The sequence below is a fragment of the Narcine bancroftii genome, chromosome 2 (assembly GCF_036971445.1).
Source record: "Narcine bancroftii isolate sNarBan1 chromosome 2, sNarBan1.hap1, whole genome shotgun sequence".
Classification (NCBI taxonomy): Eukaryota; Metazoa; Chordata; class Chondrichthyes; order Torpediniformes; family Narcinidae; genus Narcine; species Narcine bancroftii.
This window is the reverse complement of record NC_091470.1, coordinates 341,169,750-341,188,812: the sequence shown is the minus strand read 5'-3', so window position 1 is coordinate 341,188,812 and position 19,063 is coordinate 341,169,750. Positions and strand designations below refer to the sequence as shown.

General features: G+C 40.9%; 1 protein-coding gene across 1 annotated transcript in view; it reads right to left on the bottom strand.

The window, feature by feature from the left end:
• The window catches only part of tg (thyroglobulin), a 344,749-nt gene that overhangs the window by 44,212 nt on the left and 281,474 nt on the right, over nt 1–19,063 (bottom strand). Inside the window, exons 44-45 of the mRNA XM_069915700.1 lie at nt 17,427–17,594; nt 10,549–10,730 (exon numbers count right to left, since the gene is read on the bottom strand). Of these exons, the coding sequence (XP_069771801.1) occupies nt 10,549–10,730; nt 17,427–17,594 (350 nt within the window). The remainder of the gene's footprint in view (nt 1–10,548; nt 10,731–17,426; nt 17,595–19,063) is intronic.

Genomic DNA, 19,063 nt, shown 5'->3' with positions numbered 1-19,063 from the left:
GGTCTGAGGAAGGAACAAATAGCATCCACTTTGGCAGGCAATGGCCTGGCTCCACATTGGTCAATGCAATGGCCAAGGAAATCAATGGTCTCAGCCAAACTGACACTTGGCCCGATTGATAAATGAGGGGCATGCTCAGTGTGGGTGTGGCTGGCTATTAAAATGTCAGAGGTAGATGAAAGCAAATTGTACATCCAAGCCCAATGTGTCAGTCAACCTCTGGAAAGTCTGAGCCTCATTTTTCAGCCCAAATGGCATGCAGAGAAATTTAAAAAAACCGAAGGGGGTTATGATGGCAGTTGTGGGAATGTCCTCGAGATGGACTGGGATCTGATTATAACCACTTTAGAGAATATCCATGACCCTTGCAAGTCATTGGTGAAGTCCTGTATGTGGGGCACGAGATACTTGTCAGGCATGGTGGTCTCATTTAGGCAACTGTAGTCTCCGCACAGCCTCCAACCTCCTGCTGCCTTTTTAAACACATCCATAATGATGTGTTTAGGTTCTGCTGAGTTGAAATGAGGTGTAGTGATGGAGGGGATTTCCACCAATTCTCGAATGAATTAATTGTCAGCAGTACTCACTGAATGCAGGTGGGAATTAGTAAATTTGGTGCCCTTGAGTGAGAGTGTCTGAAACGTCCAGGCATGTACTAGCCGTCTCCCCTTAATGCCCACCAATAGCAAGATGGGTCTCAGGAAATCAGCACCCAGTAACAAGTTGATGAATGGCCACTACTGTAAACTTCCAAGTGAATTGTCTGTCCCCAAAGTGGAGGGGAATTTTACAGGTGCCAAATGTCCGAATGTTGGAGCCATTTGCTGCTTGAAGCTCTTGGCCCACTTTGCCTCTGCAAGCCTCTAGGCTAGATGGGGAGAGGACACTGTACTGTGCCCCAGTGCCCACCAAGAAATGTTGGCCTGACAGGGAGTCTTGGATGTGGAGGAGGCTATGCAGTTGGGTGTTCCCCACAGCCATCAATGACGGCCGGCCTTGGCGTGCCCCTGGAAAGCGCAGAGGGAGCGGTATCGACGGGCCTTGGAACCCCACCGTTGATGATCGAAACAGTGATGCTCACTGGTGGGGTTCACCGTGCAGGTGGTCAATTGGTGGACTTCCTGGCTGGGTGCTGCTGATGAGGTACCGTCACCTGTTTGAGCATAGTGCATGTGTCCCTCTTCACTACCCATAGTATGTCTGCTTGGGAAGCAACCTTTCTGGGGTCAAAGTCTTCATCTGCGATGAGCAGCTGGATGTCTTCAGGCAGCTGCTTCAGGAAGATCTGCTGGAACAGCGGGCAAGAGGTGTGGCCATCATTGAGAATGAGCATGTCGCTCATGAGGGTTAATAGCTCCTTGATGGCCATATACTTCCCTTGCTCTGGTGGCTGCTGGAGGAAGTCAAAGATGTGGGCTGTAGTGTCTTGATCGAGGCTTCTGACCACATGGTAGTAGCACGTGTCGTTGGCGGAGGTCTGGCAAATGGCAAACTGTGCCTCGTCTTGTTGGAACCATACTTGTGCTTGCGATGTCTAGAAGCTCGGCAGATTCAACCCTACAGCATTAATTGTAGGTTGTTTCTCCATTGTCAGGTCCAAAGCACCATTTAGACTAATTGGGGTCACCACTGTAGTGGGGTCGCTATGGTTATAGCTCAAGATTGAAGAAAGAAGACTCACACAAAGGGAGCATAATCAACCCTGAGTTTATTGGGCTATAGGTTTGCCTTTTATAGGCAGCCGGCTGCGTCACCGTCTGGGCGTGGCTTGAGCAGGGCTGACTGCCGATTAACTGTCCTGGATGTAGGGGCCTGGATTGGACTCCCTGCGATCTGCTGGCAGTGATTGGTCGATTCGACTGCTATTCCTGTGGCCTATGGGAGCAGGCATCTCATCCCATGTGCTGTCTACCTGATCATCGTCTATTTCCTGTGTTGGCCCGGTTAGCGGGTCGCAGGATGCTACTACTTCATTTTTCCCCTCTTTTGCACTAATTTATTTCGTTTTTAAATAGTGTATTTATGAAAATGTAATTTATGGCAATTTTTGCACCTGTATTGCACAATACTGTTGCTGCAAAATATTTTGGGACCTGTTCATGACGATAAACTTGATTCTGATTTTCTTTATAAATTGCATTCTAAAACACTCAGTGCAATTAAAATAAAGAATCATTGATTTTTTAAACCCCAAAAGCTCAGCAACCAAATGCACAGCTACATACAGAGAATAGTTCATACACACTGAGAATAGCATAGATTCTCTACTCGAGAAAAAGCAGTTTCTCCTCATTACCATCCTGAATACATCCTAAATCTACTCCCCTGAATCTTGGATCATGTTCCCTCATTCTAGACTCACATCCTAGTGGAAACAACTTTCCTGATTGGATCTTATCTATTTTGTAGCTTTAAATGTTTCAAAAAGTCCCCTTTTCCATTTTCCTGAATTCCAGTAAGTATAGTCACAGGCACCCAATCCCTTCTAATGAGTGCCCAGTTGCATGGCATTTCAACTCCCCTTCTCATTCTCACATTGACCCATCTATTCGGGGCCTCTTCCACTGTCAGACTGAGGCCCTAAGTAAACTAGAAGAACAGTAGCTCCTATTCCACCTGGTCAGTTTGCAGCACAATGGTATTGAATTTTCTAATTTCAGGCATGTCACTTCTGCTCTTCCCCTCTCCCCCTTTTAATTTGTCCCATCTATCCCCCACCTATTCTTATCCCACCTCCTTTTGGTTTTATCCCCCTCCACCCCCATCACCTCACCTCTGTATTCTTCCATTCATTCTCCCTTCTGCACCTCCATCAATTCCCCACTGGATTCTTCCACTCTCTCCCTTTTCCGCCCCATCATCTCCCTGCTGGATTCTCCCTCACTCTCCCCCCCCCCCTTCCCCTCAGTGCCATTTGGTTTCTCTATATTCTATGTTTCTTATTTTCTCATCAGATTTCAACACTAGTAGCCTTTGTCTTCTCATCACCCACATGCCAGCCACTCTGTGTGACTTCTCTTCCTCCACCTGACCCCCTTTTTTTTTGTTTCTCTCTATTTTTCTCTCTAGCATCTGTCAATCTACTGCAGCTGTCCATCAGGTTTCACTTCTACATGCTTCACTAATTCCATAAGGGTCACCTCTACCTCTCTTCTAACTCAGTCTTGATCAAGAGCTTCAGCTTGGAACATTGACCAGTCTGGGTGCTGCCTGACCTGTTAAATTCTTCCAGCAGAGCTTGTTCAATTGCATTGGAGCTTTAACCAATACCCAAAAATAAACAATGGTAACCTTTGGAGAAAAATCACAAACCTTCTTGGTGCCCTGGCCAATATTTATTCCATAAACAACCTCATCTGATCATTATCTATTTTCTTGATGACATTTCATGGAAAACTGATGCTCTTCCATTTTCCCCCCTTTTCTCCCTTCTTGTGAATCTTTTTTGTATGTCCACTGGTATGTGCTTGCATGTCTGCACGTACATGTTCGTGACCTTTTGCTCCACTGTACTGCTAAAGAATGTACTATTCTGTCAATAACTTTCAGAATATCAAGACTTATGTAATTCATCATAAATCCCCTTGAGGTAAATATAGATTTGTTTGAACAATCTATCTAATCCTGCCTGCCTATCTTTCTGCTGTAATATTTCCAGTTTCATTTGCGTATAAAGCTGCAGAACTCATTAAAATTAAACAGGATTAACTCAATGGATGTAAACCAATTTATACCAAGGAAGTGATGTAATGGAATTAATACCCAACTCTATCAATTTTATCTAAAGCGATAACAAGGTTAAATCTGCAAAGAGAGAACCAGATTTTATTTTTGACATGCAAACCACAGCAGGCAACTATTCTAAATGCAGCAGCTAACTTTTCATAGACAGATGAGGGTTTGGTAAACTCTCTGCAGGCTACTTGCTGAAGAAACTGTTTTCCATTTTTTGTTTCACTGAATTCTTTCTTCAAAACAGACATGGTGATGGCATTGGAGACAAGAGACTGCAGATGCTGGAATCAATTAAAAACAAGGTTTTGCAGGAACTCGACAGCTCTGTCAGAATCTGCGGAGACAGAGCGATGGTCGGTGTTTCGGATCAAGAACTGATGTTCTTTTACAGCTTGCTCCACCTATTGCTGCCAGCAATTACCTCACCCCCTACCCTTCACCTCTTTATACTGGCCATATCCCCTCTCAGTCTTGACCCAAAAATGCTGATGAAGGGCTCAAGACTGAAACACTGATCATGTATCTTTACAGTATCAACTATAAAGTACACTGTTTGATCAGCTGAGTTACTCCATCACTGTTTTTAATCTAACCTTCTGAGGAGGGATTCTTGTAGCAATATTCCAGATCGAAATGAAGGATACACAACCATCTTTCTTTTTCTGATTATGTCATCAGGTCATGGAGAAGATAAGCAAGCTTTTAGTCCACAAGCACTCATTACACTAATGCTATTTCATCCTCCACCCCAATCCTCCTAGATCTGCCAATTAACCACACATCAGGGGGAATTTATTGTGGCCAATTGACCCATTAACCCACATCTTTGAGATGTGAGAGGAAGCTGGGGTTGTGAAGGTTGCACCTCCTGTGTCACTTTCCAGGAAGCGAAAGCCAGAGGTATACAATCCTGTAATCATTGGGATATCAGAGGTGGAGAGGGTGAGTAAATTTAAGTTCTTGGGAGTCACTATCTTGGATGACCTTTACTGGACTCAACACATCAGTGGCATCGTGAAGAAAGAATGTCAAAGCTGTTACTTCCTCAGGAGTTTGTGGAGGTTTGGTATGACACCAGAAACCCTGGTAATTTTTTTTTACAGAGGTGTGGTAGAAAGTGTGCTGACATGCTGCATCACAGTCTGGTAATGAGGACACCCCTGAGTGCAAAGCCCTCCCCACTGTTGAGAACATCTCCAGTGAACGCTGCCATCGGAGAGCAGTAGCAATCTTCAAGGATCCACACCAGCCAGCACATGCTCTGTTCTCACTGCTGCCATCAGCAAAGAGATATAGATGCCACAAGACTCGCACCACCAGGTTCAGGAATAGCTGCTACCTCTCCACCATCAGACTCCTCAATGACAAACTCAGTCAGGGACTCATTCTTGTGCACTTCATTGATTTATTTATTAAATTCTGTTTTATATTTGTTATCTGTTTACAGTTTGTTATTGGAGTACAGTTTTTTTTTTAAAAACTACCAATAAGTGGTAATTCTTCCTTGGATGCAGAAAAAGAATCTCAGGGTTGTATGTGATGTATGTACTCTGAAAATAAATCTAAATCTAAAACTGATTTTGCTGCCCTCACACACCAACCAGTGGAGAATTTTGCTTTTGGCCTTCAACTTGTCTCAATTCACATGCAGTCAATTGGAATTAAGATCTTTTGTTCTTTAATGCATGGCCTCATACACTGCCAAACCAAGACCATCCACAAATTGGAGGAAAAACATCTAATATTCTGCCTGGCCACTCTCCAATCAGATGGCACTAACATTGACTTCTCCAGATTCTGTTCAGCCCATCCCCTGTCTCTCTCTTTCTCTATCCCATTGTCTCCTTTCCTCCAGGTCCATTTCCTCTCCATTCAGAGCTCTCCCATCCTTATCCACCTTTGGTCTTTTAGCTGTGTGCCTCCCCCTCCCATTTTTATCCTCCCCCTACACCCTCCCCCCATCTTTTTATTAAGGCACCATCCTGCTCATACCTTGTCAGAGGGCCCAGATCCCAAACTTTGATTATATTCCTTTGCTTCCTATAGATATTGCATGACCAACTGAGGTTCTCCAGATCTTTTGCTTATTCCAACAAAACCACAGCATCTACAAGGTTTCTTGTTTAATTAAGATTAGAGTTGAAACTTTCCAAAAGTACAACAGCATTTTCCAAATCTCTACGATCTCATCACCACCAGAACAATTTTTATCCATGACTTGGAAATACATTGTTGTTACTTCATTATTCTTGATTTCTGGTACTATTTATCTCATCATACTATGTGGAATAACTTACAGCCAGAACTGTAATTAGTGCACATAACATGCTCTCAGGAGTAATTTGGAAAGCCTGGATCCAATGATTAAATTAAAAGAACATCTAATCACTGCAACTCAACATTCTACAAAACACTGTGCTTTACCCACTCCACTTATGGAACAACTTACATCCACAATAAACTTAAATTTCATTTCACATTGACCAAGAGGCATCAAGTTCTGCAAGAGTTCTATTTTACCTGATTGGTGGAGACAAGCTAGGGAGTGGGGAGGTGCAAATGGATCTGGGTGTACTTGTTCACCGGTCACTGAAGGCTAACATGCAGGTTCAGAAAGCTGTGAAGAAGGCAAACGGCATGTTGGCTTTCATAAAGAGGGGATTGGAGTATAGGAACAGAGACGCCCTTCTGCAGTTGTACAGGGCCCTGGTGAGACCCCACCTGGAGTATTGCGTCCAGTTTTGGTCTCCAATTTTGAGGATGGACATACTAGTTATAGAGGGTGTGCAGCACAGATTTACAAGGTTAGTTCCAGGGATGGCGTGGTTGACATATGCTGAAAGGCTAGAAAAACTGGACTTGTATCCGATGGAGTTTAGAAGGATGAGGGGAACATGATTGAGGTATACAAAATTATCAGAGGGATAGACAGGGTGAAGTCGGATTACTTGTTCCCAATGATGGGGGAGACGAGGACTAGAGGGCATAGTTTAAGAATACAGGGTAGGCCCTTTAGGACGGAGATGAGAAAACATTTTTTTACCCAGAGAAGTGTGAATCTGTGGAATGCTCTGCCACAGAGGGTGGTAGAGGCAGATTCGCTGATTATGTTCAAAAGAGAGTTAGATAAGACTCTAGTGGACAAAGGAGTTGTGGGGATAAGGCTGGAAAGGGGTACTGATAGTAGTGATCAGCCATGATCTGTAAAATGGCTCGACGGGCCAAAGGGCCTACTCCAGCTCCTATTGTCTATTGTATGTGATGAAATTCTCTATCTGAACTTAAAGCTTATCTAATGTAATATTATTGCCTTATTAGAAAGGAGAATGCCAGCTCCATTTCTACAGCACCTTGAGCTAAGATTCTTTTTCATTCACTTGTGTTAAGTTTTTCTGCAAGAAACTTATTGGCCATTCCGGAGTACCTTTTGAAGGAGGTTTCTTTTTGAAGCAAGCTGACTAAAAATCAATAAACTTTCAACTATTTGATATTTAGAGATGAATTAAAGAGCCATTGTGGTAGAGCTTAGCACTCCAGCAACCAATGACTACTTTGGGATAAGGCCAATAATGTGGGGCCACCTACAAAAAGGCCAAATGGTCTCATTGGTGAGTCTGTCAATAACCTGGTTGCTATTTTGCTTATTCCAAGTCCCTAAAAGAGACAATCATGTTAAATTTGTGTTGTGATTTTATCCAGAAATCATTAATGGAGTTGATCAGATTTATTTTCAGGTGAGGTGACATTTTCAGGGAAACCTCAATTTCCAGAAATGGATGGATCAATACGTGGACCTTCTGGCACAGATGTACTGTTTAGTACACCACGAGACTGACATCCAGTCTTTCTGCCTTTGCAAACCACATAGGTGCATATTATAAGCCCTCAGGAACCGCACAATATGTTAAATCCAAGCCCTTTTTAAAATTAACATCTGTGCTTAAAATAAACTTTATTTTCCAAACTAGATTTATCCATTTTGATTTCTCTGATGTGGAAACACTCTCTCTACATTCACAGCTTTGACAATCAAAATTAAAAAGAAAGAGCTGAAATTATTTTAATGTTTTTAGCCCTGCACATATTTTCTCTACCTTCACTTGTGATTTTATGTGCTTTTAAAAACATGGAGATTAAAACACTCACTAAGCGTAGCCTGACTAGGATCCGAACATAAATGGCTAGGGTAATTGTTTTTGGTGAAGTTGGGTGAGTAAGGACACAAGCATTTTCCTCTCCTTCAAATAGCACCATGATACATTTTGTATTCAGTAGATTACATTAATTTTGCTTTGTCTTTGAATTTGGTGCATCCCTTAAAACTTCCTTTCTTATATCACCTTGACATACTTCAGTTTCTGAAAAAGAAAGACTTACCAGTACATTGAAATAATGCCTTTCAATGCCTTACATTAAATTATACTAAAGTAAAGCAACTTTTCACTTCTGAAAAAGAAATAAAAACACCATTCAGGACCCCAAACAGTCCTTCCAAGTGAAGCAACATTTCACTTGTGAATCTGCAGGGGTCATCTACTGCATCCAGTGCTCCCATTGTAGACACTTCTACATTGGAGAGACTTGGCACAGACTTGGAGATTGCTTTGTTGAGCACCTCGATTCTGTCCACCACAATAATGTGGATCTCCCAGTGGCCATCCATTCAATTCCTTCTCCTGGACACCTCATTCTGGCCTTCTGCCAGCTCTGGACCTTTATATTTCCAGCTGCTGTTGTGATGTCAACCATATCGACTTCACTACTCCCCTTGCTCATTCCAGTCCCACCACCTTGGAACGCCTGACCCTCTACTCTCTCTGCATCAATCCCAATCTCACAATCAAACCTGCAGAAAAGAGTGGCACTGCTGCAGTCAGGCCTCTATCTGGCCGAAGCCAGACAACAACTCTCACACACTTCCCCTCACTTTCCCCTCCAATAGGACTCCACTAAAACTCATCAAACCACTGTATCATTAAACCATTGTATCACGCACCATCTCTGAACTCATCATTTCTGGTCATCTCCCTGGCACGGACTCCAACTTTATGGTTTTCCAACCCCCTTACTGCCTGTTTCTTCCTCCTACCCAAGATCCACAAACCCAATTTCCCAGCAGACGCAGAGTTCTCCTTCCCTACCGAATTGGCCTCTGCTTACCTTACCTTTGTTTTGTCTCCTCTGGTCCTGTCTCTTCCAACCTACATCTGGAACACTTCACACACCCTCCATCATTTCAATAACTTTTAGTTTCCTGAACTTAATTGCCTTATGTTTACCATGGACATACAATCCCTATACATCTCCATCCCCCATAAAAAGGCCTCAAAGCCCTTAGTTTCCTTCTGAACAATAGACTCAATCAGTCCTCCTCCATCACCACCTTCCTATGGCTGGCAGAATGTGACCTCACCCTCAACAACTTTTCCTTTAACTAATCTCATTTTCTCCAGGTTAAATGGGTAGCCATGGGTACCCTCATAGGCCTCCGCTATGCCTGCCTCTTTGTTGGCTACATGGAACAATTCATTCTACAAGCCTATATAGGCAAGACTCCTCAACTCTTCCTTCACCTCATCAATAACTACTTTGGTGCTGCCTCATGCACCCATGTTGTCAATTTCATCCACTTTGCTACCAACTTCCACCCTTACCTCAAATTCACTTGGTCCAAATCTAGCAGCACTTTACCCTTTCCTCCATCTCACGAGGAAAACTCTTGACAGACAACATCTACAAACTCACCAACTCCCATATCTATCTCGACTATACCTTTTCACACCTTATTCCCTGTAAGGATTCCATTCCATTCTCTCCATTCCTCCAACTCCATTGCATCTCCACCCAGGATAAGGACTTTCATGCCAGATCTTCATAGATGCCCACCTTCTTAAAAAAAGTCTTTCCCACTACCACCACCAACTCGGCATTCACCTGCATATTCTCCATTTCCCACACATCTGCCCTGGTCCCCTCCACTCCCACACGCAACAAGGACAGGATTCTTCTGAACTCATCTACCGCCCCTCCAGCCTCCACATCCAATGTATCCTCCTCCATTATTTCTACCACCTAGTATGTGATACTACAACTACATACACATTCCCCTCTCCATATTCTGCAGGGACTTCTTCCTCCATGATGCCCTTGTCCACTTAACCCTCTCCACCAATCGTCTCTTCGGTACCCAAGCCTGTGACCACAGGAGATGTTCCACTTGCTATCACACCTCCTTCCTTATCACCATTCAGGGCCCCAAATAGTCCTTCCAAGTGAAGCACCTGTGCATCTGCACGAGTCATCTACTGCATTCAGTGTTCCCATTGTGGTCTCCTCTATATCGTAGAGACTGGGCACAGACTCAGAGATCACTTTGTTGAGCACCTTGGCTCTGTCTATTTTTTGCTTATTCTTTGCTTGAGGAAGGGGCTTAAGCCTGAAATGTCAGCTATATATCCTTATCTCCTATGGGCATCAAGACCGTTCAAATTCCTCCAGCATATCTGTGTTTTTACTACAATCACATTTCTTTGTGTTTCACTCTTTTACATTATCCCAGTGTGGTTTATGAACAATTGAGTATTTTCAATACTGTACTGACTGGACCAGTCATTTTCTTTTGCAAACTTTTTTGATGCTTGAAAGATACAGCAGCCAATTTGCACACTTTTAAAAAAAAATGTTGATTCAAATATTGGACATGATTTTGGGAGAACCCAGCTGCACTTTTTCAAAATAGTGTCCTGGGATCTTTTCTATTCCAAGCAAGAAGACATGATGTGTGACAAAGATTATTCGACACAGTGCCCTTACCGTGTTGCATTCTCTAAAGCCCTGGAAAAGGCAGAGTAGTCGGCCAGTGAATGTTGTAGTGAATAGAACCAGGATGCTGCATCTTTGATGAGCGAATTAGATGTTTCTCCTCCCAGTGCATTCTGAAGAGCTTGATAGAAAGCGGTCTTACTTTCTGATTTTCCAAAGGTTTCATCAAATTCCTGAAGAGTCAATCAATAACAGAAATGAATCTTTGTATAATCCCTCTGTAATTTCAAAATGAATATTGAAATATGGAAAATAACCTTGCATTTATTGAACTGAACAATCTCAACTTAAAGTGAAATTAATCGTATGATGCAGGAAGAAACCAATGGCTAGAAATTAGATGCATTTGTGGACAACGTTTATGTGAAAATTTTCTTTTAAATGGAGGTTTGAGGGGTAAAATTTTCTATAAAGAAGGTAGTGAATTCTGAAATGAGCAGTCAGAGGAAGTAGGGAAACAAATACAATTACAATGTTCAAAAGGCATCAGATCAAGTGGAGGAAAGGCAATGAGAAATCTAGGCCTAATCGTGGAACATGAAATAGGTTTGCCTTTATTATAATTAGATTTGAGTAGAAGAGCCAAGACAACTTACTGAATTTATGTTGGGTGCTGGTGTGACTACATCCAACATGGATCTAGTCTCTCTACCCAGAATTAATTTGAAATAGAGCAAGTGAAACAAAGATATACCAGATCTTTTCTTGGAATAGGAGACATTAACCCCCCCCCCCCCAACCAAGGAGGATACTTAGAAGGGTAATAATTTATCTCATTGAAACCTACAGAATTCTTTTAGGTTGACAGGTTAGACGCAGGGATGATGCTTCCCTGCCTTGGTTGTCTGGAACCAGGGGTCACAGTCCCAGACTTAGGACTTGGAAATTCAGGATCAAGATGAGAAGAAATTTTTGTCACCTGGAGATGACCTTTACCCAAAAGAGCTGTGAAAGCACATCACTGAGTTTATTCAGGATTAATAGACTTGAGTATCAAAGAAATGAAGGGACACCAGATAAATGTAGGTAGGTGAGGCAAAGATCAGCTGATCTTAGTCAATGGTGGGGTCAGCATTAAGGAATGAATGGCCCATTGAGAAATTAGTCTGGGAACAAAGACATGGAAACAGGCCATTTAGCCAACTGTGGCCATGCTGACCCATGGCCCCCAGGGAAAACCCACACAGAACCGCGGAGAAAATACAACCTCCTTACAGACAGTACGAATTTTAACCCTAATCCCAATCGTAGGCACTGTAAAGTCATTACGCTAACCTCTATGCTGTCATCTAAAAACTTATTAATTGAACCTCCGGCATTCACATCCAAATCATTCACGCGTATTGCAAACAGCAAGGGTCTCATCATTGATTACCATGGAATATCACTCGGCAATGTATCCAATGGCAAAAGTAGCCATCTACCATATATCTCTTATTACTAATCTCATATCTGAACCAATTTGACAACTTGCACTCAATCCCATGGACCCTAACCTTTTTGGACTGACCATCCATATGAGATTTCATTGAAAGTTTTCATCAATGTACTTTGTTACCTCCTTAAAAATTCAATCAAATTGGTCTGTAAAAATCTATCCTTCTTTCCAGATAATCATTAATTTTGTCCCACAGAATTTTTGCATATACCTTATCTAGTACAGTACTGATACAAGGCTCACAGATCAGTGATTGCCAGATCTTTCTCTGCAGTCCTTGAAAGGGAGCGCCACACAAGTAATCTTCCAGTTAATTGGTACCTCACTTGTGGCCAACGAAGATACAGCAGTATCATCCAGAACCTAAGCCAACTCTTCCCTCATCTTCCATCTGAGCCTGTGGATTTATCCTCATTTTACATGCTACTCTTTGTTTATGAAGGATTGCACCAGAATTTCACCTTCCCCTTTTGAGACCACAAATTGCAGAACTGATTTTCATTATGAATAATGACGAAAAGTTTTTATTTTGAAACTCAGCAACATCCTCTGGCTCCTCGTACAGATTGTCCCTAATGGACCCCATTCTTCTTTTATTTTTAATAAATTTATAATATCTTTGGATTCATCTTAATGCTGCATGACAATGATACTTGGTGAACTCTTATTTGTTTTCCTAATTCCCTTTTACAGGAGTCGCCTTACACTTTTTATACCCTTGATGGTCTTCCCTCATCTTTAGTTCTCTATACCTGTCATGAATATTCTTTATCTTTTATCTAACCTTGACATCCTCAACATCCAGGGTTCCATGTATTTGTTATCCTAGCCCCTCTCCCTTACAGTAACATGCCAGCTTTGAGCTCTCTCTATTTCTCCTATGAATGATTCCCACTGTTGATGCTGCAAGACTACCTTCAGCAGGTCCAGACTTATTATAAGAAAATTAGCCTTACATCTTTATTCTTGGTCTATCCTTATCTTCTTCCATGAGCACTTTGAAATATATGGACTTATGGTCACTCTCTTTAAAATGTTCCTACTGAGCAGTTACATTCCACAACACAAGATCTAGTAACATTCCTTCTGTCATTGGTCTTTTTACACAACTGGAGAAAAAAAGGTCTGCTGGACATACCTTAAAAATTCTGGGAAATTGAAATCCTCTACTTCTGACACCATCTTTTCTTTTCCATCATGCTCTGACATCTTCCTATTTAACTGTTTCTATCTCCAGTTAGGAGATCTGTAATACACACCAAGCAAAATGATGGCACGCCTTTTGTTCCTAATCTCTACCCATATAGCTGCACATGAGGATCCTTCTCGGATATCCTTCCTCAATACGGATTCTTTGACTCCTTGACACAGTGCAGTGTGACCTCTTCTTTTACAATCCCCTTTGTCTTGCCTGAAAATTCTGTATTTTGGGATATTAAGTTGACAGTCCCGCCTAACTTTCAGCCATGTGTTTCAGTGATGGCCAATTGTGGACACTTGTTGATAGTGTTTTGACTCCTTGCATTAAAATTCATACAATTTAGCTTTGAATTCCTTTCATGCACATCTATTACCTGCACTTTATCCTGGATTTAACAACTATTTCTCTTCTAGGTGACTGTATCTCCCCATCTTCTCTCATCCCATTCTCCTGCCGATTCAGTCGACACCTTCCCCCAATAGTCTGGCAAACGTGGCAAGACGGGGATTAGTCATATTATGATTTGGGTGCAGCCTGTGCCTCTTGTACAGATACCATCTTTCCCAGATACAATCCTAATGATCTAGGAATTTAAATCCCATCTCTCAGCATCATCCCTTCAGCCATGCCTTCCTGACCTCTCCTTCTATTGACGATCTATAACTGAGAAGATATTTTTTTAACTTTTTCATGCTTCTAATGCAATTGGAAATATTAAAGCTTTTAATAATTTGAATACATGTCTGGTTTTGAAAGCAAGAAGATTATCGAGGTCTTTTTACAGTGAGAAGAAAGGATAGATGACATCCTACTGCAGATAATCACTGTCATCTTCTGGATTTGGTACAAAGCTGCAGCTCAAAAGGAACATCTTTAGTGAACAGGAGTGCATTGGCTACAATACAACTATTGATTGATAGCGCAGAGATGAATAATAGTCTCTTCAGATGGAGGGGTGTTGAGAAATCACAAGAGTGGCACAAATTCATAGGTACGTGAGAGATTAGAGGATGACACAGAGACAAAGCGTGACACAAAATGAGTGCCCTGTGAATAGCGCAATGAGAAAAAATAGAAAGGAATGTGATGCCTGTGAGTAATACACAAAGTGAGGTAATGTAGCTATTAGTACCTGATGTGAATATTTCAACTGATAATTTCAGCTTCTCCTCCCTCCCACCACCACTGCCTGGTTTAGGCTCATACTTTGACAAAGGGCTCAGGGCAGAAACATTGGTTACCTTTTACTTCCAATAGATGCTGAGTGACCTGCTGAGTTTCTCCAGCAATTTTATGTATTGGACTAAAATTTTATAACTGCTTGAATTCATAGTTGACCAACCTCCATCCTCTCTAAACCAACATCCCCCTTTGACCCAGTCTGTACTTCCTGTTGTCTCATGAAAGTTTCCAATATATTAAAAGGACAAATCTCATTCTGGTCATGGTCTCTTCTCCCTTCCATCGGGCAGAAGATCAACAAACTTGAAAACTCAAATCTTGAGATTCAAGGACAGTTTCTTTCCTGCTGTCAGCAGACTTAAATGGCTAAAACATGTCGCTGCACTGTTTAACTGTACTTTTCTCTAAACCCTGCACTTTTTGACCTACAAGATCCTGTACATTTGATTCATTATCACGAGACTTGCGATATTGAAGCATAGCATGAATAGTATTGCCTGAATAGCAAGCAAAGGAAAACTTTTCACTGCATCTTAAAAATAAACAATTCAATGGTTAAATAATGAAAATAGTTAATAGATTACAAAATCTCATTATTTCATTGACTGTAAAGGTTTAATTTCTGTAAGAAGAAGAGTTTAGTATTTGTGTACCTTTTTAAGAATTGGTTAATATCATGTGTTATGATACCTTATAATACTCAGACAGTTGTAATTCTCCTGTGATTTGCTGTCTTCAATGTAGACATTCTATCCCTATCTCAATCTGAATGACCAGAAATGACAAAATAATTTTTCGATGCACTTTTTGACTAGGCCTGGGAGATGTAGCAATCTCAAATCAGTGCGGATAGGATAGGGAGCTGAATATTTTTTGCTGCTACTTTTCAAAAATACCCAATTTTCTATAGAACCTATTGAGGTAGGGATATATTCAGGACAAATACAAACCAATATGCTCTTTTTCCAGTGCATATGCTAATGGTGAATTACATCATTGCAACATTTTTTTCAGACATGAATAAAATTAAAAAATAATGTATAAAACAGTAAAAATGAAGTAAACAATTTGAAGGATGGCAAAACATTGAACTTTGCTTGCAGCTCATAGTAATATCACAGGTCAAATCCCGGAATCAGAAGTCTAGACAGGAATCAATGCTAAATTTAGTGCCTGTGCAAGAAGGAGACAGAGCTAATGATTATGTTTTTATTGAAGTGAAGTCAAGTTTAGCGGTACAAATGCCAAACTGCATTCACTGTCCAATTTGACTTTGTTCATCAAGTGTTTCTCAAGTCAACTTATAAAGAACTGGAGGAAATCCTTTCATGGATATTTTATATTTGAAAGTTTAAGGAAATATTGATCACCCTCTCTCTTCACTCCAGAGTAAATGGTCTTTGCTTTGTTATATTTCTCTGGTATCAGCGTTTTATATTTTTGTTCCACTTTTTTCCAGCACCTCCACAAACTTTTGGAAAAATGGTTGGAATATTGTAGCCCAACTGTCAAATCTCTACAGTTTTCTAATCAACTACTTAATACAGTTCTTCTAAAAATATCAAAAACCTTGTTAGATTTTATTGCCACTTTATAATTTCAGAATCCCAATTACTGATGTTAAAATTATGTTGCATATGAAAGGCAATTAAAGACTTGCATAGACAAATTGCATCTTATTTCCCCAAAAGTTTTCATATTCCATTGCTACTTGGGTGCCCACACAAATGAAGAAGATTTCAGTGCAGACTACTTCCCAAATTGTCAGTGCTTCTTCAATACCAATTGTAAAATGATAAGCATGTTGATTCAGCCTTTGAATTTGGCTCCCCTCCCATTAGGGCACAGGTCCTTGACATGTTTCATTGGAAGCATGAGAAAATAAGGGCACGTCAGAGTTCAATCCATTACTTTAGAAGGGCAAAGGCACAATGTCAATGTTGCAGTCTTTCCAGGACTCATATTTTTATTAATGATGGGATAACAGAGACTATTTACATTTTTCCTGTGTCCCAAATTTGCTATTTACTGGCCGCTGTTCCGACTATGTCATATGCTTATGCTCATTTCTGGCAGGCACCTTGCAGAGCAAGCATCTGTAATCCTCAACTTATAAAGCATCAAAGTCTTTCTGTAATGAGCAATTCTAATGCCCCCGCTTTGTTAATAAGCAATGCACATGACTTTCCACAGGATCTACAGCCAACAGCTATACTGTGCAAAATTGAGCAGCACAGGGTTGTTGGATGGAAGGGCCATGCTGTACCTCTAAAATTAAATTTAATAAAATAAATTGACAAAAAGCAAATTGAGGAGACTATTCCAATGGAGTCATCATGTGGGACAGTGTTTCCCCACAAGAGGAGGGTGAATAAATAAAAACATATACTTTCTAAAAACTTTGGCACTCAATGCCAAAAAGAGAGAGAAATGGAAATCTAAAATAACTACATACATGATGGCAAGAACCAAAGAACACAACAGCACAGAAAACAGGCCCTTTAACCCTTCTAGTCTGTGCCAAACTATTATTCTGCCTAGTCCCAGTCTATTGCCATCCATACCCCTCCTATCCAATTTTTTTAAATTAAATGTGACACTCCCACCACTCTGTGTGAAGAGGTTTTCCCCTAAACCTTTCTCCTTTCACCCTTAACCCACGTCCTCTGGTTTCCACCTAACTTCAATGGAAAAAGCCTACTCTCTCTATTCCCCTCATAATTTTGTATACCTCTATCAAATCTCCCCTCATTCTTCTACTCTCTAGGGAATAAAGTCCTAACCAGTTTAACCTTTCCCTGTAACTCAGTTCTCAGTTCCTGAAGTCCCGGCAAACATCCTAGTAAGGTTAAGAATCTTTAAGATTTCATTTTCTACAAGTCCTGTTTTATAATTACTTGGTTGCAGTTTCTCCTATTGCTCAATTTCCAAATTAAGAGGCATTAGTTGGATGAAGATCAGAAGAATTCTATGGACCTTCTTTTCCTTCTGTCTCTGAAGTTAGAAGTAAAGAATACTCAACATTTCTTAAATCATTTTATCGTTTACCTTAATTGCTTTTGCTCTTCTGACAAGCCCATCCTCTTCCACACTCCCAATCATTAAGTCTACTGGATGAAAATGTCTTCTGTGGAGGGCTATAAGAGGGGTTTCTTGTAGATATTTCCCATCAACAATTGGACCCCATGCTTGGAAAGGACCACTGATTGCTAACAGCTGTGGAGTCACAAAGAAACCAATGTGCATGTGAGAACATTGTTTGAACACAGGACCTTGCAACATTATTTATCTTGGAATCACTAGATGATATTCCAGATTTCCATTTTGCTCTGCAGTGTGACAATCATGTGATATAATGGAGTCAATAACTAATTGATGCAATTAGTCTCTACTAATTTGTTTTTTAATCAACTTGTAAGGTGTAGAGATTTGGGAAAAGTAGCCTCAAACCTATCAGTTCCCTTGAAACATGCAAGACATCATATTACTAAGTTCTTCAAGAAATCTATCAAACTTATATCTGAGTAATCAATACTCTCTCAAATTACCACAGATATTTAGAAAACAGACAAGTAAAAATCAACCTAATAAGCTCCAATAAAACGAGGATAAAGTACCAATTCTGAATTACTCTCAAGGCTGATTGTTTTATAGGCTTGTGGCATTTTAAACTTCAGGTAAGTTCAATATTACTACATTTCAGGCAGACTTTTAGAATTGAGATAAGTTACTTTACTGACAGTTTTGTAGATTGAGATGAATAGAAAGTCCAATGTGGAATCTGCAGACTTTCCCGAGGTTTGGAGTATGGAAGGTAAAATTTGATAGGCCAGATTAATGGAATGATGAGTTCTTACATGTTCCTTCCTGAGCTTTGAAATGAACATGTCCTGTGTAAGAAATTTGATGTACTTGAAATCTTTCCAGAAGCTTGCTGTCACCTTGTGTGAGCTAGCAACATCCTTGTGTGGTTTAGGAGTTATACTTTATCAAAAAGGCTTGAAGATATCCTTGAGACATTTTCTCTTTCCACTTTGAAATCTCTTGCTGTAATGGAGCATGGAGTGGAGTGCTTGCTCTGGGGATCTGGTGTCAGGTACACAAATTCAAAGGAGATTCACAAGAATGATTCTGGGAATGAAAGGATTATCATATGAGGAGATTTTGACAGCTCTCAGCCTGTACTCATTGGAATTTAGGAGAATGAGGAGGATCTCATTGAAACACTTTGAATGTTGAAAGGCATAGACAGAGTAGATGTGGAAAAGTTGTTTCCCATGGTGGGAAAGTCTTGGACAAGAGGATTGAAGGGTGTCTGCTTAGAACAGAGATGTGGAAGAATTTATTTAGCCAGAGGGTGATAAATCTGTGGAATTTATTTGACCACACGGTTGTGGTGGTCAAATCAATTGGTGCACGTAAGGGGGAGACTGATAGGCTCTTGACAAGCCAGGGCATCAAACGCTATGAGAAGGCCAGACTGTGGGGCTGAGTGGGAAAATGGATCAGCTCAAGATAAAATGGTGGGGCAGTCGTGATGGGTTGAACTTCTTATTTCTGGTCTGACGTCACATGGTCTTATGATGTAGTTTGGCCACTGAAGATCCTTGTCCATGATTAGAACCTCGATTAAAACTTCAATGAGGCGAATTCTGCGCTATCTGGAAGGAGTTTGTACATTCTCC